The 24730-nt window shown below is 39.1% G+C and overlaps 1 protein-coding gene across 3 annotated transcripts; it reads left to right on the top strand.

The window, feature by feature from the left end:
* Nucleotides 1-731: 731 nt before the first annotated feature.
* On the top strand, nucleotides 732-24308 carry waslb (WASP like actin nucleation promoting factor b). 3 transcript variants are annotated; one of them, XM_079623969.1, is made up of 11 exons: nucleotides 742-1149; nucleotides 8745-8879; nucleotides 8966-9052; nucleotides 10241-10337; nucleotides 10826-10849; nucleotides 13843-14056; nucleotides 16014-16056; nucleotides 17138-17291; nucleotides 21582-22093; nucleotides 22960-23068; nucleotides 23172-24308. In XM_079623969.1, exons 1-11 carry the CDS (start codon nucleotides 1042-1044, stop codon nucleotides 23231-23233), a joined length of 1545 nt encoding a protein of 514 aa, XP_079480095.1. In that variant the 5' UTR covers nucleotides 742-1041; the 3' UTR covers nucleotides 23234-24308. The 3 variants fall into 3 exon arrangements, with proteins under 3 accessions (XP_079480096.1, XP_079480095.1, XP_079480097.1); XM_079623970.1 differs by lacking the exon at nucleotides 10826-10849 and having other exon boundaries at nucleotides 732-1149; XM_079623971.1 differs by lacking the exons at nucleotides 742-1149; nucleotides 8745-8879; nucleotides 8966-9052; nucleotides 10241-10337; nucleotides 10826-10849 and adding an exon at nucleotides 13004-13460.
* Nucleotides 24309-24730: the final 422 nt, after the last annotated feature.

Below are 24730 nucleotides of genomic sequence, written 5' to 3'. Positions count from 1 at the left end.
AGTTCAGGTGGCTAATTTTAATTAGGAGTCATTGTTATTTTGATGGTTCACTTTGTGAGTCTGGCCCTGAACTTTATGTGCCAAGTGACACATTCCTCCTCTGATTAACCTTCCAACTTGGCTTTATTGTTGACAGTTATTTCCTCTTCTTTACACCCACACACACACACACACACACACACACACACACACCACTGATCTATATAATGTCATTCTATATAGATCAGTGACACACACACACACACACAAGAGGGATATATATAAATATATATGAAACAAAATAACATTAAATTATAAAAATCACCCTCTTCACTCCACGTCATGACTCCGCCCACACAGCGTTCGTCTCAGAAACGGCATTTTCATCATTGTCAACAATGCCTTGATTGCGATTTGTAAGCCTACAGCTGTCTAACAAACAACAAATATGTTTACTTAAAGCGTTTAAATGCTGAAAGCTGACTCTTTTACATTATACGCAGACTAAACACACGACCGTATCCTACTATAGCGAGGGCTTCAGTTCATGGTTATTTCATCGCTCGTGCTGGCGTTGCCTGGTAACCTGCCCGGAGCGTCTAGTCACATTATTTATTCAATATTCCCAAGCCACGCCCAATAAACGCTCTGATTCGCTAACCGACTAGCGCCCGCGTCCATCAGCCAATCAATTCGCTCTGCTTATTGAACGCCACGCCGTGTCATTAATATTCATAAGCCTAGCTTTCGCCATAGTAGGATGTGTAATCCGCTGCGTCTCACTGTCATGCGCAGCGGTGGCACTGCCATGTTGGATTGAAAGCTCGGTGCACAGGAGTTCAGATGAAAGTTTAGAGGCTCGAGACGACACTGGATAACCAGACGAGGATCCTTTTTTATTCGTGAGACGCAGGACTTCTCTCAACCCATTCCCGACCGGAACACACACAGGTCTGGATATGAAAGGCTCCGGATACAAGCTGCGGTGATCAAAGATCAATGAACGCATATTTTCTGGTTAACACTTCCTGATCACAAGTTCACACCATCGGATTGTCAAAAATGAGTGGTCCGCCTTCAACCAGGAGGCCTGTGAGTAACATCGGCTCCATTCTTCTCACACACCAAGAAAACGAAGTGCTCTTCAACCATCTGGGCAGGAAATGCACCGTAAGTTCTCGAGCATTTGCTTGGTTTCTTTTGCCAGGTAGTTTTCAGTCATCATGTTCCAAACTCGAACTGATATGAATGTATCACTGATGATGATTCCATTGGAACGGATCCATCAACAATGTATCATTGTATCATTGTCAAATATCATGATGCATGAGTTCATGAGCTCATTACTGCTTCTCTATCGATGCTGTGAAAGTTTCAGGTGAGCTCATGGGCCTTGTGCTGGTGACACTGAGTACTTTAGATGATGTGCTTTCAAACTTTTAATGCAAATATTGTATGATGAGTGATGACCCACGTCATAATATATGACCACAGCTGTTTTCACCTAAAGTATAAACCCAAATATTATCTGTCAATATACAGGTGAAACTCGAATTATTAGAATATGGTGCAAAAGTTCATTTATTTCAGTAATTCAACTTAAAAGGTGAAACTATATAGGCTCATTACATGCAAAGTGAGATATTTCAAGCCTTTATTTGTTAGGATTTTGATGATTATCGCTTCCAGCTTATGAAAAACTATATTATATAGTTATATTATATAGTTATATTATGTAGTTATTATATTATATAGTTATATTATATAACTATATTATATAGTTGATAGTTATATAGTTTCTATATTATATAGTAAATTTTGAATTTGGGGGTTTTCATAAGCTGTAAGCCATAATCATCACAATTATAACAAATAAAGGCTTGAAATATCTCACTTTGCATGTAATGAGTCTATATAGTTTCACCTTTTAAGTTGAATTACTGAAATAAATGAACTTTTGCACCATATTAAAATTTTTCCAGTTTCACCTGTAACTGGTTCTTATAAAGTGCCTTATTTTGCATCAGTAGTTCGTCTTGTTTAATGAAATGTAATCAGGTAAACTTGATATAGTTCATGTCATATTGGTACTTTCCTTTTATCTTTAAGGCTGATATAACCCAGCTCATAACACTCTTCCTCCTTCAGATTTCACAATAAAACACACAGTCCTGGTTCCAAATACGAGACTTTTCACCTCAGCATTGCCATGTAATGTGTGCGATGATAATCCGCGCAGCTTTCATAACTGTTTTATAGAGGAAACTGTCATTGGTGTATCTGGTTAAACTTAAGAATATATTAAAGTATTCAAGATTGGGAGGAGCAAAGGGAAAGTATAGGTTAGGTATACTTAGGTATAGGTATATATTTATAGAGAGCAGATTGCTATAAATAATACAACTTAATTTAATGCATGCACGTTTTTTCTCTAATTTTACATGTTGGAACTAATGCTAGGAAAACTATTTCAAAGTCAATACTGATTTATGAGTTTATACTTCTTTATAAGTGTAAGTTGCACCATATATCATTATTATGCATGCATTGATCTGCAGTTTTGCACTGACATGTTGTGCGTTTATGTTTCATCATCACTGCATGTCTGAATGCAGGTGTAAACTTCTGTTTCCTCATTCCTCTGCGTTACCTGTTCGGTTCCTATACAAGATGAAACTCACGTTGTTCGGATAACGAAACCGAAGCTTCCTTTGTCAGACGAGGACATGCATGTTTCCAAAGGGACTTGCCGCCCAAGATTCCCGGTTTCTCGGGTCCTTGAATGCTTCACATTCCTAGCGGCGTTGGACGGTGACATTGCTGTGCTTATCATGCGCTTGCAATATCAGTGCATCTCAGGGGCTTCGTCACCTTTTTGACATGCATTCATGAATTTGTGTCGCAAGCCTTTTTATATTCAAGCGGCGTGTCGTGGCACGATTGAGGTGTGTGTGTGTGTCCACATCTCCTCTGAGGAATCAGTTGAATATGCTCTGAATCACAGATCTCATGCATTTTTTTGTTAGCATTGTGCCAGCTAGCATTAGTTTTAGAGCAGGACCGCTCGGTTTCTGGGCACATGTGGTTCTCCTGCATGGGAATGAGTGTGTGTGTGTGTGTGTGTGTGGGGTGGGGGGGGGGGGGGAGAACCAGTCCTCTCTGGTAGTTCCTGCTGGCCAAGTTTCTGTGAAGTGAGGACAGCTAAAATTGCACATTTTCAGCCTTATCTTCGTTTGAGTCTGTAATGCGTAGAATTTGGTAATAATAGGGTCATAGACATTTCTTAATGACCGATTCTTCAACTTTGACCTTTGTCTTCAGTATAGTGGTGGTGGGGCATATGGCAAAAATATCATATCACCATTTTAATCACGATTTTTCATGTTGGTTTTACTATTTTGCAAGTACTTCAAACTATATTCCTTTTTTTTTTTTATGTGGCCTTAAAAGGTAATAAAATATACAAGAAAAAATAATGACAGACAGTTTAGGCCGAAGAAGGGGTAAGCGAAGATGAAAATCTTTATTTTTAGCTTTGTTATTAAAAATAAGAACAAAGATACACATACAAATGAAATAAAATTGGTGTATTTGAGAGTATACAAGTAAGAAATTGAATAAACAAATGTAAAAATAAAACATTACATAGACTGTATAAATTATATGTTGATTCTTATTACATCTACTGAAGTTATTCAGTGAAGAGCAGAAAGTGTTTTTTTTTCTTTTTGTAATTTTTTTTTTTTTAACATTAATGATAAGTGGCTTTAAGACCTCATGCACGGATCTAATATACAGACACGCATCTGGTTTACCACCAACTATTTGTTCACTTAAGACATAACCGACTGTTTATGTAAACCTTTGTATGAGAGTTTAAAGAGGTGGTAAAATGCCCTTTTCACAAGATGTAAAATAAGTCTCTGATGTATGTATAAATACACAAACATGCATGTATAACTTTAAGAAAAAAATCTATTTATGTATTAAGTATTTATAATTATATATAATATAAATCATATTTATATTATATATATATATTAGGGCTGCATAACGATTAATCGCAACTAATCGTTTGCAGAATTAAAGTTTTTGTTTACATGTGTTTACTGTGTAAAATAATTATGTATTTATAAATACACACACATGCATGTATATATTTAAAAAATATTTACATTTTTATATTTAAATATGATTTATATTATATATAATTATAAATACTTAATACATAGATTTTTTTCTTTAAATTATACATGCATGTTTGTGTATTTATATATACATAATTATTATACACAGTACACACACATATGATGTAAACAAAAACTTTTATTCTGCAAACGATTAGTTGCGATTAATTGTTATGCAGCCCTAATATATATATATATATATATATTTAAGTCTCTTCTGCTCACCAAGGATGCACTTATTTAACCAAAAATACCGGTAATATTGTGGAATATTATTACAATTTAAAATAACTGTTTTCAGTGTGAATATATAGTAAAATGTAATTTATCAAATCTGAATTTCCAGCATCATGACTCCAGTCTTCAGTGTCACATGACCCTTCAGAAATCATTCTAACATGATGATTTTCTGCTCAAGAGACATTTATGATTATTACAACGGGACTTATTTGAAATAGAAATCTTTGGTGACATCATAGTCACTTTAATGGCTCCTGTTATGCATGAAATAAATAATTGTATTCAGTGCATGTACGTTACATCACCAGATTTCTTCCAGCTGATGATGAGCCATAAACCGCGAGATATGAAGCGATGACTGTCTGCTGTTGGTTCGGATGAATGCCTTTGAGTTTGAGTAACGGCTCGAATGAACCGATAATGGGCGGCAGCTTCATTCAGCCAATGAGAGACCCTCTGTGTCTCTGTGAACCTTCCTCTGGCTTGTATCGTGTGGTTAATGGGAGCTTTGAGTGTCTCTGTAGCAGTTCGGCGGCTTCATTCCTGACCCGGATCCTGGCAGGACCGTCTGGCTTTGCTTTTTGCTGGTCCGCACTGCGCTTATGTAAATCATCTGGCCCGTCCTGAGGATGGATGCCGGTCATTAATTCCCTAAAGTGGCTGTTTGGCGAGAACGTCTCCGTGCATTTCGCAGCTGTTCACTTAAAAGTGCTCGGAAGTGTCACCGTCGCACAGTTTTTAGGAGAAATATTCACTGGTTCTTCCTCGTAGCTGGTTCATCTCGGGTCATTTGTGAACTCGGGTTTCAACTCGGGGTGTATCCTTGTTTTTCCTCAAAGGCGTCATGTCTTGCAAAGCAGGATTTCCACTTTCACTTTTCTGAGTTTCCTTCCCATGTCCATCCGGAGTCCAGACCTTCTGTTAAAACTAAACTGCGGAAACGAATCATTCAGAAAATGTAATGCTTTTCACATTATTCCTGACGATCTCACTGCGTTTTGAGTTATGGGGTGGCACTTCCAGTTTGGGGAACTTCCATTCAAAAACGCTGAAACTAATCATTTCAAATCATAAGTTTGCCAAACAAATAAAGCTTATCTGTTAGTTTGACTGGATGAGCTGTCAATCTCCTTCATGGTTTATTTTCAGGCATCATGAGATTGAGAATAACACACACTTGGTATTTTAATGTGACATGTTATAACATGTCGAGCTCTTTTCAGTCGCTGCTTTCTTTTCCTCGTGATCCTTTTCTTTTTCACTTTGCAATCCGCTGTAAAGTATGAAGAAGGACAACATATACTGCACATTTATGGTCTGTTTCCCGAATTTAATTTACGATATATTCCATTAATAATTCACTGGAATGCGCAAATAATCTCTCGTTATTCTCCTCAAATCCTCACGTCTCTTTCCAGCTTTGTGTTCACAGGAAAATGCAATTTATAATCTGTCAAAATGACGGAAATCATTTTGAAATAGTAACACGTAATGCTGAAGTTAATGAACATTTTTGATTTAGGCAACATAAGTTACTGATATATTACAGTGATATTTAACCGCTTTTGGGGTTATTTGGTCTGTTGAAAGTACCTTGTTGATGCTTTTACACTTTTAAATGTCCTTTTAATGTTCGATGGTTGAACGGTGAGTAGATTAACGTCGTTTTATGGTGACACTTTCTTAAATTGCGTTCAGAGCGAGCCTTTACACCGACTGTTTACAGCTTAACGGAAGTTACACACATAATTCGCGCAAAGCGTCATGGGGCGCAGGAATAGTGTGGATAGAAATAGCCATGAGCTCATTAACATATGCCCGCCCACATATACATTTCAGCATCTACATGGTTAACAGCGTTTTATTTTATTTACAACTTCGAAAAACTTGGTTCTCCCTGATAATACGATTTTTTTTACATAATATACAAGGTAAAATGTCTTAGAATTTGTACCTTTTTATTAGGGGTGTAACGGTACGTGTATTCGTACCGGACCGTTTCGGTACAGGGCTTTCGGTTCGGTGCACGTGTGTACCGAATGACTGAATGCAATATTTTGTGTGCGGAACATAGGTACATTTTCGTGTTTCCACACGAACATATTAAGTGGCGGAAGTCTCCGCGTTCAGCGCAAATCCCGCCCTGCAGCTGATTCTAAAGTTTTACCAGTGTTTTACCCATGGTTTTACCCGTCGTCACTGTAACCTAAACCAATGAAATATACTGCAGGGCGAAAAAAAGCTTTTCCGCTCTGCGTGCGCCGCCGCACTCTCCGTTCCGTGTGTGTGTGTGTGTGTGTGTGTGTGTGTGTCGGCCGGCCCGCTGCGCTCTCTGCTCAATGTTCGAGTCCGTGTTTGCGCTGCGCGTTCTGCTCTGTCGTTAACGGCCCAAACACTCCAATCAATAATCATGTACCGATCACGCACTGGAAAAGCAAAGTCCGCTCAAATAAGGTGAAATTTCTCAGTAGGTACACTTCTATTTGCTGAGCTGGTATAGTTATATATATTTGAGGAATTGCAATTTATAACAGCAAATTGTGCAATTAATTAGTTCATTTTTTTATCGATTCCCAGCCTTAATTTTTAAATATGAGCAGGCCTACAAGCTGGGATTGGTAATGCTGCACTGTAATCATAGTTATTTATTTATATTTTTCATTATATTTTATTATGTGATATTGGTTTGAGACTGAGAGTATTTTATTTAGTGGAGAACTTTGCAGCAGTATTTTATTTCTTATTCTTTTTTTATTTTATATATATGTTATTATATTTTATTAAAAAGTGTTTAAAAAAGTGTAAACAAACTGTTAAAAAAAAGTTTATAGTAATAAACAACCTGCAATTTAATGTTTGCATTTCTTTCCCTTACTGTACCGAAAATAAACCGAACCGTGACTTTAAAACCGAGGTACGTACCGAACCGTGATTTTTGTGTACCGTTACACCCCTACTTTTTATATATTATATAGTCATGCTGGATTTAAAGTCACCATGAAATCAAACTGGACAATTCTTGTTTTCATAGATTATGCCGTATTTATTTTAAATGATTCATCTGTACACGTTATTATTTGTTTTTAATTCACGTGCCTCATAATCTTAAATCCGAATAACTTCCCCTCCCTCTTGCAGTGACGACATCTCTTCTCTGATGACGAGGGCGGGGTTTAACCTGTCACTCACATGAGATCGTCCAATAGCAAACCACACCCAATCAATTCCCAAGCCCCGCCCACATTTGTTCTTGTTTGAGAAGCGCTTCACTCGGATATACGGCACAAAAGGGAGGAAAAGATATAACACTATAGTCTAAAATGATCTGTGCTCTCAGCCAAGAGCTTGGACCGCAGTGGTAATGCGCATAATGACCCGCGCTCCTCATTCTCCTCATGATTAGTCTGAGAGTCTTCATTCCCTGGCGCTGTGACCGGCAGCTTCGTGAGGAGACTGTCAAAGTGTCTCGGCGTGGACCGGTTTCACTCACACCGTCATGCTGAATGACACTGCGGTATAATCATGTCCTTTACAGAATAACCACCGGATGTCCAGGGCGGGTGACCTACACAATTTCTGGTAGTTTTATGGCATTAAAGGTTTCTATTTTATTGACCAATTGTGGTGACCTTTTATCATGGCACATCAATTTATTATTAACAAGCCTTATTTTTTTTATTTTTTTTTGACATGTATGCACAATTACATTCTTTGGATTTTTTATTTATTATTATATTTTATTAATGGGTTCCAAATATGCTGCTGCTTTTTTTGTTTTGTTACTAGTATTGCTGTTTTGAGCATGAAAAAGTTATTCTCTTTATCAGTGTCAGTGTTTCTAAACTCCTGAAACGCCTCCATTGTAGTCTTGAGTTTCTTCCGGGAGCGAACACGTCACAATATTCCTCATTTAAATATTTAATATGCAGAATAAAGGGGCGGGGCCTGGTTGAGTTAGTTAGTAGTGTGTTAAACTGGCGGTTATGTTAAGGGGCGGGACATTTCCCAAACACACTCGAAGCGCTCGACCAATCACAACACACTGATCCAGCCGACCAATCAGAGCACAGTGTGCTTTTCAGAAGGAGGGGCTTCATAGAGACAGGAACTAAACAGAGCGTTACTGACAGACTGGGAAGAGAGGAACCGCAACAATGGGGAAAATTAGGTGTTTTTTTTACATTCATAGTGGCGTGATTGGCTCCCTTTGAAATTCATTCTGAAAGTGAAACTTGGGCGTCTGTTTTCACCATGAGATGAGCAGGTGCAGGATTTATTTGAAGTGAATCACGATTGCTGATCGAGTTTAATTCTTCCGTTTCCTCCTTGTGTCCGCAGAGTTTGAGTTCAGCGGTGGTGCAGGTCTATGGGGCCGACAGAAACGCGTCCTGGGTGAAGAAGTGCTGTGGTGTGGCATGTCTGGTGAAAGACAGTCCTCTGAGATCTTACTTTATCAGGGTGTTTGATATGAAAGTAAGTCAGCAGATGCTCCATGTGTTTTTCGTGATATTATTTTGCTCTTAGTATCAAGTAAATGGTTTCTTATTCTGCTTCGCCAGGAGGGAAAAATCTTGTTTGATCAAGAGCTCTACAACTCCTTTTCAATCAGCAGCTCCAGGCCTTACTTTCTCTCGTTTGCTGGAGACGTAAGTGTTCAGATCTTGTACATGCTTGTCCTTTACGTGTGTCTGTTCATGTGTTCGTATCTGTTTTGTACATTTGTACTTCACCTCAGCAGATGTAAGGTATGTGTCACGGCCACAGACTGATAAAGCTGGAGTTAAAGTCAATGTGAAACTGAAATTGGCTCTATTTGCTTTGTTCATGTACATCTCTGGTCTTATTAGTGTGCATGATTTCATCCTCCAAAAAAAGTCAGACCTTTATTAAAATGTAATTACTTTTTTCCTCATTAAGTTGGCTTGAGAGAGCAAACTTACTGAAATGCTATTTAAACTTTTTATTATTCTTCCGAGACTAATTATTTTGACTGCTACTCCTCCTAGAGCTTTAAAGCTAGAACCTCCAAACTCGGCTCAGACCTTCAGACTGTTCTCACTTGAGTTGCTATATCTTTTCAAACTGATCCGACTTTTGCTTTTCCTAAAAATTAAGATTCTAGCAACATGCTAAATCATGCTAGCAACATGCTAAATCAGGCTAACATGTTAAATCATGCTAGCAACATGTTAAATCATGCTAGCAACATGTTAAGTCAGGTTAACAACATGTTAAATCATGTTAAATCATGCTAGCAACATGCTAAATCAGGCTAACAACATGTTAAATCATGTTAACATGTTAAATCATGCTAGCAACATGTTAGCAATGTGTTAAATCTTTTCCCCAACTTGTTAAATCATGCTTAATTATGCTAGCAATGACTTAAATCATGTTAGAAACATGCTAGCAACATAGAAAAACACCATATCAGTCTGTCTGTCTTATCTATCTATCTATCTTATAGACTGTATTGCCTTCAAGACTTTAAACTTCAAACTGAAAACCTTAACTTCAAGCTTTTAAACTTTTTCAAACTTTCTAGTCAAGCTCTCTCAAGTCATCAAAGTTTGTCTTGACATTTTTTTAAATCTTGTTTAATATTGTGTTACTCTATAATGCTGCTTATTAAAAAAAGTAAAATGTTGCAAATGTCTTTTTTTTCTGTTTTAATAACTGAATCATCTGTGTTTTGATTTATGTCTTATTGTCTGTCTGCTGTTTCTTTCTTTTTGTTCTTTTTTTTATTATTATTTTTGTTCGCTCTTTCTTTCTGTTTCTGTCTTTTGTTTCTTTGTGTATATAAAGCATCTTTAATGTGTGTTTGTCCTCAGGCGTCGCAGGTCGGTCTGAATTTCGCCAGTGAGGAGGAAGCCAGGCGCTTTAGGTCTGCAGCAGACGATCTTCTGTTTAGAAGAGGGAGGAAAACCGGTAAATACAACAACAGCATAACTGTATCTCTCCTTCTCCTCACTCGTGTCCCTCTGCTGGAAAAACCATTATCATCCGGTTTTCTTCTGACATGATTCCCCCTTTGTCTACTTCTATCACTCTTTCTGTAACACTATATGCCTTGTTGCTCCCAGTTCTTTTTTCCGTCCTAACTAAGGCTACTCAAGCAGTTAGTGTGTTTCTGCCGAGTCCTGCTGTTTGATGTGTGTGGGACCCACAGGGGTCTGTTCGTGTCGGTCTGCTTCTGATTAGTCTTCTCTTTAACCACTTCCCCTCTGTGTGTGTGTGTGTGTGTGTGTCGACTGACTCAGCAACATCTGCCGGGACAAGGAGACGATTGTGCATTTAAATATCTCTCCGATCTTTCCTACGCCACTAAATCTAATTCTTCCACTAATAAACCTTCCATTTTTAAGTCATACAGTGGTGAATTTAGTAATGACAGTTATCTTAATTTTGTCTTGCAGAAAAAAGACGTGACCCACCTAATGGTAGGTTGTTTACTAATGAATTACATGAACGTTAATTCTGTCTAGACTAAACTTTACATAGGACTGACAAAGTTTTCCAGTTAAAATGTTTCTGTCTGCAGATTCTTTGAAGATAATGCTAGTTATGAACATAATCAGATATGATATATTTTACTGAAAGAAAATAACGAGTGTTTTTAGGACCATACAATTTTTTTATTGTGCCATTCATTTAATTTGGGACTTAGTCACAAAAATAAAATGCTGCCATGCTGTATAGGCACGTTTTAATTTTACAAATATAATTTATCAGATATTATTAATTTAATAATAAAAAAAAATTGTTTATTGAACTTTAAATGTTTCTTTTGTCATTAAAATAATGTTACAATACAAAAATCTATATATACATCACCAGGCCATATCTTGATATTTTCGCCCAGTTCACCACGTAGCTTTAAAGGTGCAGTAAGCGATTTCTGGGAAACCCTGTTATTTAAAAGCAAAAAGAAACACACCCCTCCTTTCATTGCTCCACCCCCAAAATTCACATACCCACAATGATTGCAATGCCCCCCTATTGCTGATTGGTTCACTCTCTCTCTCCTCCCCCATCATGAGTGGACACACCCCCTACTGCTGATTGGCTCACTCTCTCTCCTCCCCCATCATGAGTGGACACACCCCCTACTGCTGATTTGCTCTCTCTCCTCCCCCATCATGAGTGGACACACCCCCTACTGCTGATTTGCTCTCTCTCCTCCCCCATCATGAGTGGACACACCCCCTACTGCTGATTTGCTCTCTCTCCTCCCCCATCATGAGTGGACACACCCCCTACTGCTGATTTGCTCTCTCTCCTCCCCCATCATGAGTGGACACACCCCCTACTGCTGATTGGCTCTCTCTCCTCCCCCATCATGAGTGGACACACCCCCTACTGCTGATTTGCTCTCTCTCCTCCCCCATCATGAGTGGACACACCCCCTACTGCTGATTGGCTCACTCTCTCTCCTCCCCCATCATGAGTGGACACACCCCCTACTGCTGATTGGCTCACTCTCTCTCCTCCCCCATCATGAGTGGACACACCCCCTACTGCTGATTGGCTCTCTCTCTCCTCCCCCATCATGAGTGGACACACCCCCTACTGCTGATTTGCTCTCTCTCCTCCCCCATCATGAGTGGACACACCCCCTACTGCTGATTTGCTCTCTCTCCTCCCCCATCATGAGTGGACACACCCCCTACCGCTGATTGGCTCACTCTCTCTCCTCCCCATCATGAGTGGACACACCCCCTACTGCTGATTGGCTCTCTCTCCTCCCCCATCATGAGTGGACACACCCCCTACTGCTGATTGGCTCTCTCTCTCCTCCCCCATCATGAGTGGACACACCCCCTACTGCTGATTGGCTCACTCTCTCCTCACCATCATGAGTAAACACGCCCCCTATTTCTAATTGGCTACAAGTGGTTCTACCCAGAACCACTTTCAGTAGCGTTTCCCAGAAATCGCGTACTGCCCCTTTAAATGCATACAGGCAAACACTAGCAAATATAATTCACAAGCCCACATTGACCCCCCCCCCACCAAAACTTGATCTTCACAGTGTTGATGGTCTTTCAACATATGACCCTCAGGGGCTGTCAACTACCCTGCCCAACTAACGTATGTTAACACGTCATTTGCCTTTACCATCCTCCCGAGAGGCAGAAATCCAGCTCTACTGGAAAATCTGCCACATTTGCACTACCATCCTATATACTTACCGAAGTTTTGAAGTAACACTATTGTGTGTGTGTGTGTGAAGATGCTGTTGACACTCACAGTTCCCAAACTGGGTTATTGAGAGTCTGTGTATGTGATTCATATGTACTCCAGTCTTTACAAACTTTTGACTGGTAGTGTGTGTGCATATCAGCACTGTGACCTCTGACCTCTGTTTGATGTCTATGGATGAGCAACATGAGCTCTGGTGCAACCAGTTAATCTGTTTTATGCTGGTTACACCTGCTGACCTATATATTTTGACTGAGGAGCAACAGGGTTTTTCCCCATTGATATTTTGTTTAGTCCTCTAGTATTGACCGCCTTTTTGACTCGCACCCTCTGTCTGCGTGGAGGGCTTTTTGTTGTTCCTCAAATGTAGCGTGTCCTCAAGAACCCAGGAGATTTTCCGCAGCTTATTGCTGGCTTTAACGGTTATGTAAAATCCAGCGGTCGTGTATAATTTCCTGGGATTAAAAGAGGGCGTGTCTTTAGTGCACAGCAGCCTTCAAATGCTGGCAGAGAAGCCTGACCACACACACACCTGCGTCGTGGATGTCTGCGTGCGTTCAGAGATGATGTTCTGCACCACTTTTTTGTCAGCGCCGACGGATGAGAAACTAGACGGGGCTTCGGATTTGAGAGGTTGTCTGGCTCCCCTGCAATGCCTCGTTCTCCCACAGGACGAGCTGTACGGCCCGTTCTCCGACCCCGCGGTTAACCTGCGGCACAGCGAGCGCACCTGTGTGGTGATGGGTAAAATCCTCCTGAACGTGGGTTTAGGGGGTGGAGACATTAGCGGGCGCTATAGCCCGTCGTTTTTACTCTCGCCTGCGTACAGTGTCAAGCGTGAGGACACAGGTAGGTCGCGACCTGAAGTTTACCTGAGGACTTGAATAATTGGACAAGATGGAGAGAAGCTTTATTGGGCGGTTTAGACGTAATGCAGTGTCTTATGATCAGTGCATTTAAACCAGTTTGTCTTAAATGCTTGGTCTCTTTTTAAATGCTTGCTCTCTTCTTTAAAAAGAGACCAAGCAGTTAAAACTATTATTGTGAAAGTGTTTAAGTTTACTGTCAAGCAAATTAATGAATTTTGAGTGTTAAAGCTTTTGAATGATGCCTAATGGAGAAAAAAGGCAATATAAAAGTGCTTCCTGGACACTGACAGTTAAATAGCATTCACTAATGTGATCAAAGTTAATGCTTAGTTTAAAAATGAATTTGATTTTGATTGTTTCAGGACCTTCAGGACTTTTAGGACCTGCACTTCCCATGGCAACGGTGGACATAAAGAACCCCGAGATCAACAACCAGCGTTATCAAAATAACACTCAAATGAACAACCTCAACCTCCACACCAACTTCAACAGGAAAGACAAAGCCAAAGGCAAAAACAACAACAACAAGAAGAAGAAAATATCCAAAGCTGAAATTGGCACACCAAGCAATTTTCGGTGAGTTTTATGTTCAAAATCAACTTGGAATTGGTGTTAAGATGTGTTTTAGTTGATCGGGTCACAAGTAGACGAGGGAGACGCATTCCCGTTTACACCTGGATTTTTAATCCGACTCTTGTCCACTTTCAACCACTTCTGTCCTGATTTCTTGAGGCGAGGGTCTATGGGCGGGTACATTTTAAGGGCTTTTTTTTTTTTTTAGATCTTTCAATTTAATAGTCTAATTATTCTTGCGCAATTTACACATGAACGTAAAAGGACATATAAAAAAAACACTTCTTTAAAACAGCTTTTCGTTTCTGACTGTGTGTGTGTGTGATGGGCAGGTTTAGGGGCAGTGTGTGTGTGATGGGCAGGTTTAGGGGCAGTGTGTGTGTGTGATGGGCAGGTTTAGGGGCAGTGTGTGTGTGTGTGTGTGTGTGTGTGTGATGGGCAGGTTTAGGGGCAGTGTGTGTGTGTGTGTGTGTGTGTGATGGGCAGGTTTAGGGGCAGTGTGTGTGTGTGTGTGTGTGTGTGTGATGGGCAGGTATTGGGGCAGTGGAAGAGGACAGAATATACAGTTTGTACAGTATAAAAACCATTACGCATATGGAGAGTCCTCATAATGTAGTTGCACCAGTGTGTGTGTGTGTGATGGGCAGGTTTAGGGGCAGTGTGTGTGTGTGTGTGTGTGTGTGATGGGCAGGTTTAGGGGCAGTGTGTGTGTGTGATGGGCAGGTTTAGGGGCTGTGTGTGTGTGTGATGGGCAGGTTTAGGGGCTGTGTGTGTGTGTGATGGGCAGGTTTAGGGGCTGTGTGTGATGGGCAGGTTTAGGGGCTGTGTGTGTGTGTGATGGGCAGGTTTAGGGGCAGTGTGTGTGTGTGTGTGATGGGCAGGTTTAGGGGCAGTGTGTGTGTGTGATGGGCAGGTTTAGGGGCAGTGTGTGTGTGATGGGCAGGTTTAGGGGCAGTGTGTGTGTGTGTGATGGGCAGGTTTAGGGGCAGTGTGTGTGTGTGTCATGGGCAGGTTTAGGGGCAGTGTGTGTGTGTGTGATGGGCAGGTTTAGGGGCAGTGTGTGTGTGTGTCATGGGCAGGTTTAGGGGCAGTGTGTGTGTGTGTGTGTGTGATGGGCAGGTTTAGGGGCAGTGTGTGTGTGTGTCATGGGCAGGTTTAGGGGCAGTGTGTGTGTGTGTGATGGGCAGGTTTAGGGGCAGTGTGTGTGTGTGTCATGGGCAGGTTTAGGGGCAGTGTGTGTGTGTGTGTGTGTGTGATGGGCAGGTTTAGGGGCAGTGTAAGAGGACAGAATATACAGTTTGTACAGTATAAAAACGTGTGTGTGAGATATTCAAACCAAACTTGGGTCTTCTCTTCAGTCGAAAGTTTAAATCCCGTCTGGCTAGCGCTCTTCCCATAATGTTTCCGCATGAGGTCAGTAGGTGGAGAACAGGTGGTGTTTTGCAGCTGGGCAATTAACATTTACTTTTATCCAAAGCGACTTACATTGCATTTCAAGCTACACTTACATCTTATCAGGTCTTGCTTTCCCTGGGAATCGAACCCATGACCTTGGCGTTGCAAGTGCCAGCGCTCGACTGTCTGAGCAAAAGGGAAGTGTTGAGCGTTCGCACATGAGCTTTACACAACGAAAGCAATCCGATCAAATGCGTTTTCGACTACCTCTGGAAGTGGACAAGCTCAACTTTTACACCGGTATTTAGCATCGTCCACTTGTGATCCAATCAACCAAAACGCATCTTAATACCAGTTGTAAACAGGGCCTATGTTGTGATGGGAAGTGTAATCGGACGCACACTTGTTTTTAATCCCATGTAATGTATCCCAGACGTGATAATCTGGCAGGAATCATGTTTAAGAGTCCTCCGTAACCATGTTTATGTCCTTTAATCTCTGATTAATGCACTTCAGTTTCTGAGCTGTGTTTGCTGAATGTTTCTGGTTGTGTGTCTTTTCCCAGGCATGTTGGGCATGTAGGATGGGATCCCAACACGGGCTTTGACGTGAGTATACATGTTTGTATTTAATGCGGAGCCGTGATGTTCAGTGTTGCCTTGTGTCGTCTTAAGATGCTGTTGTTTACATGATTTCGTCATGGATCAGAGGTCATGACGGGATATGATTCACAAATGCAAGTCATCTCTTACACAATGTGATTGCAGCGGGTGTATCTTCATAATCCAAAGCAATCATTCTCCCAAAAAATCGAGGATCATATTTCAGTGTGTGTGTGTGCTAGTTTGTAATTTTAACTCCCCTGGATGAGAGATTACATAAAGGGGATTTATTCAGGGTTATAGTGTGATTGCGCCGGTAGACTATCTGCAGGAGTGCAGGGAAGTTTTTCATAATCAGAGGAAAGAATTAGCAACTTAAGTTGAATTAAATTGAAGAATTTGGTGAAATATTGTGGCCACCGAAAGTACATGTACTCTTATTCTGAATCGCATTGAGCTAAATAACAAATGAGAAAACATTTATTTTAAAAGAAGATGGAACAAGCACCTGTTTAGAGCAAAATATTTCACAAAAAGGGATATTTAGTGATTAAAAAATAGATATAATCTTCTAAATAAAGGCTGGTTACTGGAATACACTTTTTTTTAATTTTTTTTTATGTTTTTGAGTCTCTTCTGCTCTTCAAGGCTGCATTTATTTGATTAAAAAATACAGTAAAAACTGTGAAATAGTATTACAATGTAAATTAGTGAATATGAATATTACATGTGAATATATACTTAAATGTCATTTTTTCCTGCGATCAAACCTGAATTTTCAGCATCATTACTCCAGTCTTCAGTGTCACATGATCCTTCAGAAATCATTGTAATATACTTCAGAAAATTTCTGATTACTATTATTGATATTAAATAGAAATCTGTTGTAACATTATACATATTTAATGTAACTTTCGATCAATTTAATGCTGAATAAAAGTATTAATTAATGCGGTAATGTATGTTCAAAGTTAATGTGATGAACTACCCTAACGAATGAGGTGGACTAATAAGTTGATATTAATTTGATGTGTATTTAGATTCTTTGCAGTCGTTTGTTGACGGTTCACTCCTTGTCTTTTCTCAGTTGAATAACCTGGACCCGGACCTAAAGAACCTGTTTGACATGTGTGGCATTTCTGAGGACCAGCTCAAAGACAAAGAGACGTCCAAGGTCATCTACGACTTCATTGAGAAGAAAGGAGGAGTAGAGGCCGTGAAAATTGAACTTCGACGACAAGGTGAGGCTAAGAGTTCATGTGCAGCTGCCAGGTTGTGATATTAGCACGTATCCAAGCTAAAATGATCGTATGTTGTGGTATTATAGAGTAATATTTAAATAATTTGTCCTTCAGGACCCCCGAGGTGGTGTGGTAGGTTACTTCCCCTTTTGCATGAGTCTGCAGTGATAAAAAGAAACCCCTTTTTTTTTTTTTTTTTTTGCAGTGGCCTAATAAAGAGGCTTGCATTCAGTTTGTGTGTGTGTGTGGAAAATACGTTTAGTGCCTCTAGTCAGAACCAGAGTTGGAGGCAAACCTTAACACGCACCAAAACTAGACCTTCACATTAGGGGTGTGCAAATATATATATCGTCCATGATAATATCGTGATTGTTGTTTTAACGATGTGTGATCTGACATTGAGTATGTCCCTCACTTTACAAAATCACTAGGGCTGTAATCAACCAAAGACAATCTTGGTCGACAGAAGCCCTGAAATTTTCGACAAAAATTAACGTTAGGAAAAAAGTTAAATTAATTAGCTGCGCACTGTGCACAGTACTCGGTAGCCTTGTTGTCCGCCTAAATGAATTATAAATACCGTATATACCCAAGTATAAGACAACCCTGAATATAAGACGACCCCCCCCCATTTCCAGACTTATTTTTGGGACAAAAAGATTTTTGTGGAAAAAATCTATTTTTCAACAGAAAATAATTTTATTTGAAAATTGCACTGATAATTCATTCTCTCTTCCAGCACTCGCGCCTTTCTCTCGCTCGCTCTGCGTCTCTCGCGCGCACTTCTCTCTCTCGCTTTGCGTCTCGCGCGGCAGAGAGGAGCAGCGTTTTAATTCAGTTAAACACAGATATTATGTTGCTTCTCTACTTTTACATGCAAGTATAGCCGAAATCACAGCACAGATATTGTCTATCTTATGTGTATTTGATTTCATCAGACGACGCCTCGATTATCAGGATTTTTGTGCAGATTAACATCTTGGAAGGGAAAGCTGGTTTTGTATTAATGGCTCGCGTTTCATTCACTATTTCATATTAATTCCGTTGTTCTTTCTCCCTTTCCCCCTGTGATTTTGTCTATATCGCGAATATAAGACGACCCCCCATTTTTCAGCCTATTTTTAGGACAAAAACCTCGTCTTATATTCGGCTATATACGGTAAACATAAAAAACTAGTAGGCTATTTGCAGTATATTAAATCGTTTTTGACCTAATTATTTTCCACAGAAATGAGTCTGACACACGAGTCTGTCGGCTCTGACAGCTTTGCGTCACGTGAGATCATAGCCTATCATTTCTGAAAATGGTACTATGTTGTCAACTAGTGATATCATCACAAGAACTTTTAAGGAATATGCAACATGATTTAGCCTGGGAGATTACAGCCCTAAAAATTACACTGCATAATGTAGTCTATTTGTTTAGCGCTTTTAACAATACACATCGTTTCAAAGCAGTCCACATCGAGTCCACATTTCAATTTAGAGTGATCTGTTATCAGGTAACTAAGTTATGTATTTAAAAAATGTATATATACACAGTTAGCAAAAAAAATAATTTAACAATGTAGTATATCAAGTAGCAGTAACAATGAGCTCATTGAAGTAATGAATGCTTGTTTGAATGAATTAATGATTCAATGACTAACTTTTTTTCTTTTTTTATATAATTTCGAATATCCATATTAAACGTTTTGTTTAAAACATCGAAGCATTATATCTGCATGTGTAACCGCAGGTTAAACGCGTGCATGTCCCTCTGAGCTGCGTTCAACAGTCTTGTGTAGTGCGTATAACGCCTCTTCAGATGCAGCGTCTGTTTCCTCTACATTGCAAAGATGACTTTTGTTGATACTGATTTCATTTGATTGGTAACAGCCCTAGTGTGTCATATTATTCCAATTGAATACATGGAAGAATACAACACACAAGATGATACGCACATTTAAATAAGGGGAAAATATGGCTTTATGGCCTAAACCTGCCACGATATATAAACACACGCCGCAAAATATCGCCTAATTATCATTATCGATGTCGACGAGATCTATTTTTTGGCCGATCCCGCACACCCCTTCTCCAAACGCCCACATCCAAACCAAGCTGTGTTGTTTGAAGAAACGTCTGACAAAGATGTAGAGAGATCGAGACTCCAGCTCTGTGTGTTTGAAGAACATCTTCTGTCTTCCTCGCTGAAGGCTCTCCAGTACAACTGATGTTTCGGAGTCAGCATTTACATTAGCGTCGTGTTGCGGGAATAAGTTGAGCTGTGAGCAGCAGCCAGGATGAACACTTCCCGTTTCAAATCTCCATTTCTACGCTGAGTTTGACTTTAAAGTGGTTGCCTGCGTCAGCGAGTCGCTGGACAAGGATATCTGATTTTATTTGTTTAACACATAATATTTTGTTTTATGCACAAACCCGCACAAAATCACTGCAATGGAATACACCACTGTTAACACTTTTTTTTTTTTTTTTTTTTATGCATGTACACTACTGTTTTAAATCTCTTTTTTTTTATACAAGTTAATAATTAAATTCAGTAAGGATACATTAAATTGATTGACAGTAAAGACATTTATAATGGATTGATTTCGGTTGCAGATAAATGTATTTTTTAAACTTTGTTCATCAAAGAATCCTGAAAAATCTATCATGATTAATCCAATAATATTAAGCTGTTTTCAACACTTAATCATAATCATAAATGTTTCTTGTGTGCTGATTATTGGATCATGTGACACTGAAGACTGGAGTAATGATGCTGAAAATTCAGCTTTGATCACAGGAATAAATTACACTTTACTAGATATTCACATAGAAAACGGCTATTCTAATTGTAGTAATATTTCACATTTTTACTCTTATACCGTATTTTCAAACCAATAAATGCAGCCCTGGTGATCATGAGACTCAAAAAAAATTTTTTAATCATGTAACACAAGAACGGTTTATCAGTTTAATAGCGATGCATGACCGCCTAATTTTGGAAGGAAACCAGAAGATAAAATCATTCATTACATATAAATTATTCTCACATTATTTGATGTTTAAATTTAAAAACCTTCTAGATTCTGTGATTGTAAGTTGCTGTGTTGCTTGGCAACTGTAAACAACAGTTCTTAATTGACTGTTCGCAAAGACACGCCCCCTTTAGTTACTGTCGCTATGTCCGACAAGCCACTTCTCTCTCACACACCATTTTCATGTTTCATGCACGCAGTGAAAAACACATCGCGGAGCAGAGAGGACACTGACAATAGGGCTGCATAACGATTAATCACAACTAATCGTTTGCAGAATAAAAGTTTTTGTTTACATCATATGTGTGTGTGTGTACTGTGTATAATAATTATGTATATATTAATACACACGCATGCATGTATAATTTTAAGAAAAAATCGATTTATATATGAAGTATTTATAATTATATATAAAATAAATTATATTTAAATATAAAAATGTATATAAACATGTAAATATTTTTAAATATATACATGCATGTGTGTATGTATTTATAAATACATAATTATTATACACAGTACACACACATATGATGTAAACAAACTTTTATTCTGCAAACGATTAGTTGTGATTAATCGATATGCAGCCCTAACTGACAACACACTGAGACAGGACAGACCAGGTTACTTTAGACATGAAACTGTCTCAAATTTGGTAATAAATAAAAATGTAAACAATAAATACCGTTTTGTGGCTCTTTAATGTGTGTGACAGATCGCTGTAGAGCATCAGTTAACCGATCATCTCTTCCTCCTAGTTCATTTATAGCATCAAATAAACATGAATGAACATCAGAAGGCATAATGTTGTCGGTGTAAACCGTTTTTTCAAGTTCAAATCCTCTAATGTTATTCTACGAACTCCTGACTGCTTTATCGGACAAAAATGGTGGATTCGGCGATTATGATTGGTCAGGTCGCCTGTCAATCAAACTCCCTGCGAAACGTGAATAGCAGCATGCTACACCACCTTAATATCAACTTTATAATCATGTTTTTGACATCATTCATTACACATAAATTATCCGCACATTATTTGATGTTTAAATTTAAAATCCTTCTAAAATTCTAATCCTAGATTCTAAATTCTGTGATTGCAAGTTGCTGTGTTGCTCGGCAACCATGATCAACAGCTGTTAACTGCGCATGCTTAATAGCATCGTCCTCTTGACATGTTTCGGGAAGTTTTTTTCACATTAGTCCATGTTTGTTCGCTACTTTATATTAACGTTTACCGTAACGTATTGTTGTATTCTCTTTCTCCCAGCACCTCCACCTCCACCCTCCAGAGGAGGACATCCACCTCCTCCACCCCCCCATAACTCTGGCCCTCCTCCACCCCCTCCTCCCTCCAGAGGTCGAGGAGCTCCTCCTCCTCCTCCACCATCCAGAGCCCCCACCTCAGCTCCACCCCCTCCTCCACCCTCCCGGCCAGGCATAGCTGCACCACCTCCCCCCCCCAGCAGAGGTCACGGGTCAGCTCCTCCACCACCTCCACCTCCCCAACCCGCCTCCCTGTCTCCACCGGCCCCTCCACCCCCTCCTCCGTCATCTTCAGCGGGTGGAGCTCCGCCTCCACCACCTCCTCCTCCGGGACCGCCTCCTCCCGCGCCTCCTCCACTAACGGAGGATCTGCCGGGGGGGAAATTTGCACTCCTGGACCAGATTCGAGAAGGAGCGCCGCTGAAGAAGGTGGAGCCCAACAGCAAGCCGGCCGTGTCCACTGGAGGCCGTGGCGCTCTCTTAGACCAAATACGACTCGGCATTCAGCTTAAAAATGTGAGTAGAGCGGCAAAGAACCAATGAGAAAAGACGAAAACTATTTTTTTTTAATTTCTTTTTTTATACTTCTATTCTGCAAGGATGCATTAAATTAATCAAGTGACCGTAAAATAATAATAATGCTACACAAAAGATTTCAATAAAAAAAAACGCTGTTCTTTGATAAATTTTTTCAGGATTCTTTGATGAAAAGTACAAGTTTCAACATTGATAATAATCATGTTTCTTGAGCAGCAAATCATCATATTATACTGATTTCTGAAGGATCATGTGACACTGAAGACTGGAGTAATGATGCTGACAATTCAGCTTTACAATATATATTTACATAGTTTCTCTAAATTGTAATATTTCACATTATTACTGTTTTTACTGTATTTTTTGATCAGATAAATGCAGCCTTGAGCATTAGATTTTTTTTTTTTTTTTTTCAAAAGCATTAAAAAAAATATTTCCAAACACATACTTTTGAATGACTAATGCAAATTAAGCAGATAATTATGCTAGTTATACAATATTAGGAAGTTTTCCAGGCCATAAATTAGTTGTGGAAAAACACAAAATTATAAAAAAGTAAATTTTAATTTATTTTATCAAAATTCCCAGTTCATGTTCTCTGTGGTATTCTTTACATTTCTAAATGGACATTATTTAAGCAATTCTGCTTCTGCTAAGTCACTATTAAGACTTAGTCGTCTTATTGATTTATGAACTGGTGTGGAAATACAAATCGCTGATTAATTGATGAAATAGAACCAGAGTCCTTGTTCAAATCAGTTTATTTATTTTTTTGCACCAGTCATTTATCACAACTGCATGGCATGCCGGTGAACAATAACATTGTGATCATGTGACCCTTACAGGTACCGGACTCTCCCGACTCGGCTCCGGCCTCTCCGGCCCCGTCCGCTGGGATCGTGGGCGCTCTGATGGAGGTCATGCAGAAGAGGAGCAAAGCAATCCACTCTTCAGGTGTGTGTGTGTGTGTGTGTGAGAGCTTTATGACCAGTACAGTCAGACTCATTCAGCTCTGTGTTACACTAGAAAACTTAACATTGAATCCATGGTTTTGTAGATGAAGATGAGGATGATGATGACGAAGAAGATTTTGAAGATGATGATGAGTGGGATGACTGATGACCAGGGCTGCCCAAAAACAATCAAGACACTACATCGCTCTTGTCTTTATAAATCTTATCAAATTGTAATGTAAATGGATGACCAATTTGCTGTACATGTTTTTTTTTTTTTTTGTTGCCTTTATGCTTTTTTTTTCTTTTCTTTTTTTTTTATCTGTGCAATACCTCATTTAATCTGTAAAGGTTTGTCATGTATCTCTTGTAAAGGTTTCCCCTCCTGGATTAACGTGCAATTTTACATCAAGTTTCTTGATTTGTAAAGTTGATTTTTTTTTTTTTTTTTCAATCATTGAAAGGGAGGTCGACTCTAAGGAACAAGATGAGCGAGACTTTAATGTTGATATTGTGAAGCAAGAACACTATTTTCATACTTCTCTCTTATGTAACTTACCTTTTCTTATTCAGGACGTAGTTTAGCACTATTATTTTCTTAACGAGAAAAAAAAGCATATTTAGCCCTGTTGCTTATTTGTAAATTTGCTCAGAGTTTGAGTCGGTTTATATTTTTGCACGATTAACGGAAAAAAAAAGTGAAAAACATTAATTGTGGGGATACAGCGCAATACGGCGGATATGTTTACACATTGTGTGCTATAGCTACTATGTCAGGACTCTCCTTAACATTAGATGTGAGAAACACTACAGTTATTATAAAATATCCTGTTTGCATTTTACTGGCATTACAACAAATCTCACAGGCATGTGTTTTCTTTTCTCCTGTTGGTCAGATACGGTTCATGTTGAAATTTAATGTTCATGTGTGCCATTTAAAAAAAAAAAAACGAACACCCCGGAATCGTACGGTTTGTACGTTCTCCATGTTATATTAATAACGCACTGTGATCCTGTACTAATTCAAAGAGAGGCTCCGGCTCGCTCGATGGTTCGCAGTGGCTCGTATCACATAGTTACACTGTTTTTAACAGTGTTATAGAGCAATTAAAATATCTTTTCCGGTTTTTATCCTTCGTTCAACCAGGGTTGCTTTGCATCGAGACTTGAAACCTTTGAAATGAGGTTGAAAAAGAATTATTAAAAATTGTACACTCAAATAAATGTTATTATTTACAGAACCTTCATGTATTTGGTGTTTTTTTTTTATTCTCTTATACAGTAAATGTGACTAATACATTAAAAGCCAGTTTCCAAGTAGGTGATTAAAAAAAAATAATTGATTGAGTGAATTTAAAGGTCATAAAATACTAGAACATAGTTTGTTTAAACCCACAGCCTGATATGGTATTTCTGGAGTTTAGCCAGCCAGCTGATTGCATATGACATTTTGTTTTGTTCTATTTTTAAATCACTAAAGTTATTTGGCAGACATTAGAAAAAATATATATTAATCAAAATAATATTGTTTTAGCTTGTGCAAATGTCTTTTCAGGTAAGTTTTACCTGCAAATTATTTAAAGGGGTGGTATAATGCCCTTTTCACAAGATGTAAAATAAGTCTCTGATGTCCCCAGAGTGTGTGTGTGAAGTTTTAGCTCAA

Source organism: Phoxinus phoxinus (assembly GCF_949152265.1).
Source record: "Phoxinus phoxinus genome assembly, chromosome: 9".
Classification (NCBI taxonomy): Eukaryota; Metazoa; Chordata; class Actinopteri; order Cypriniformes; family Leuciscidae; genus Phoxinus; species Phoxinus phoxinus.
This window is presented reverse-complemented; position numbering and strand designations above follow the sequence as displayed.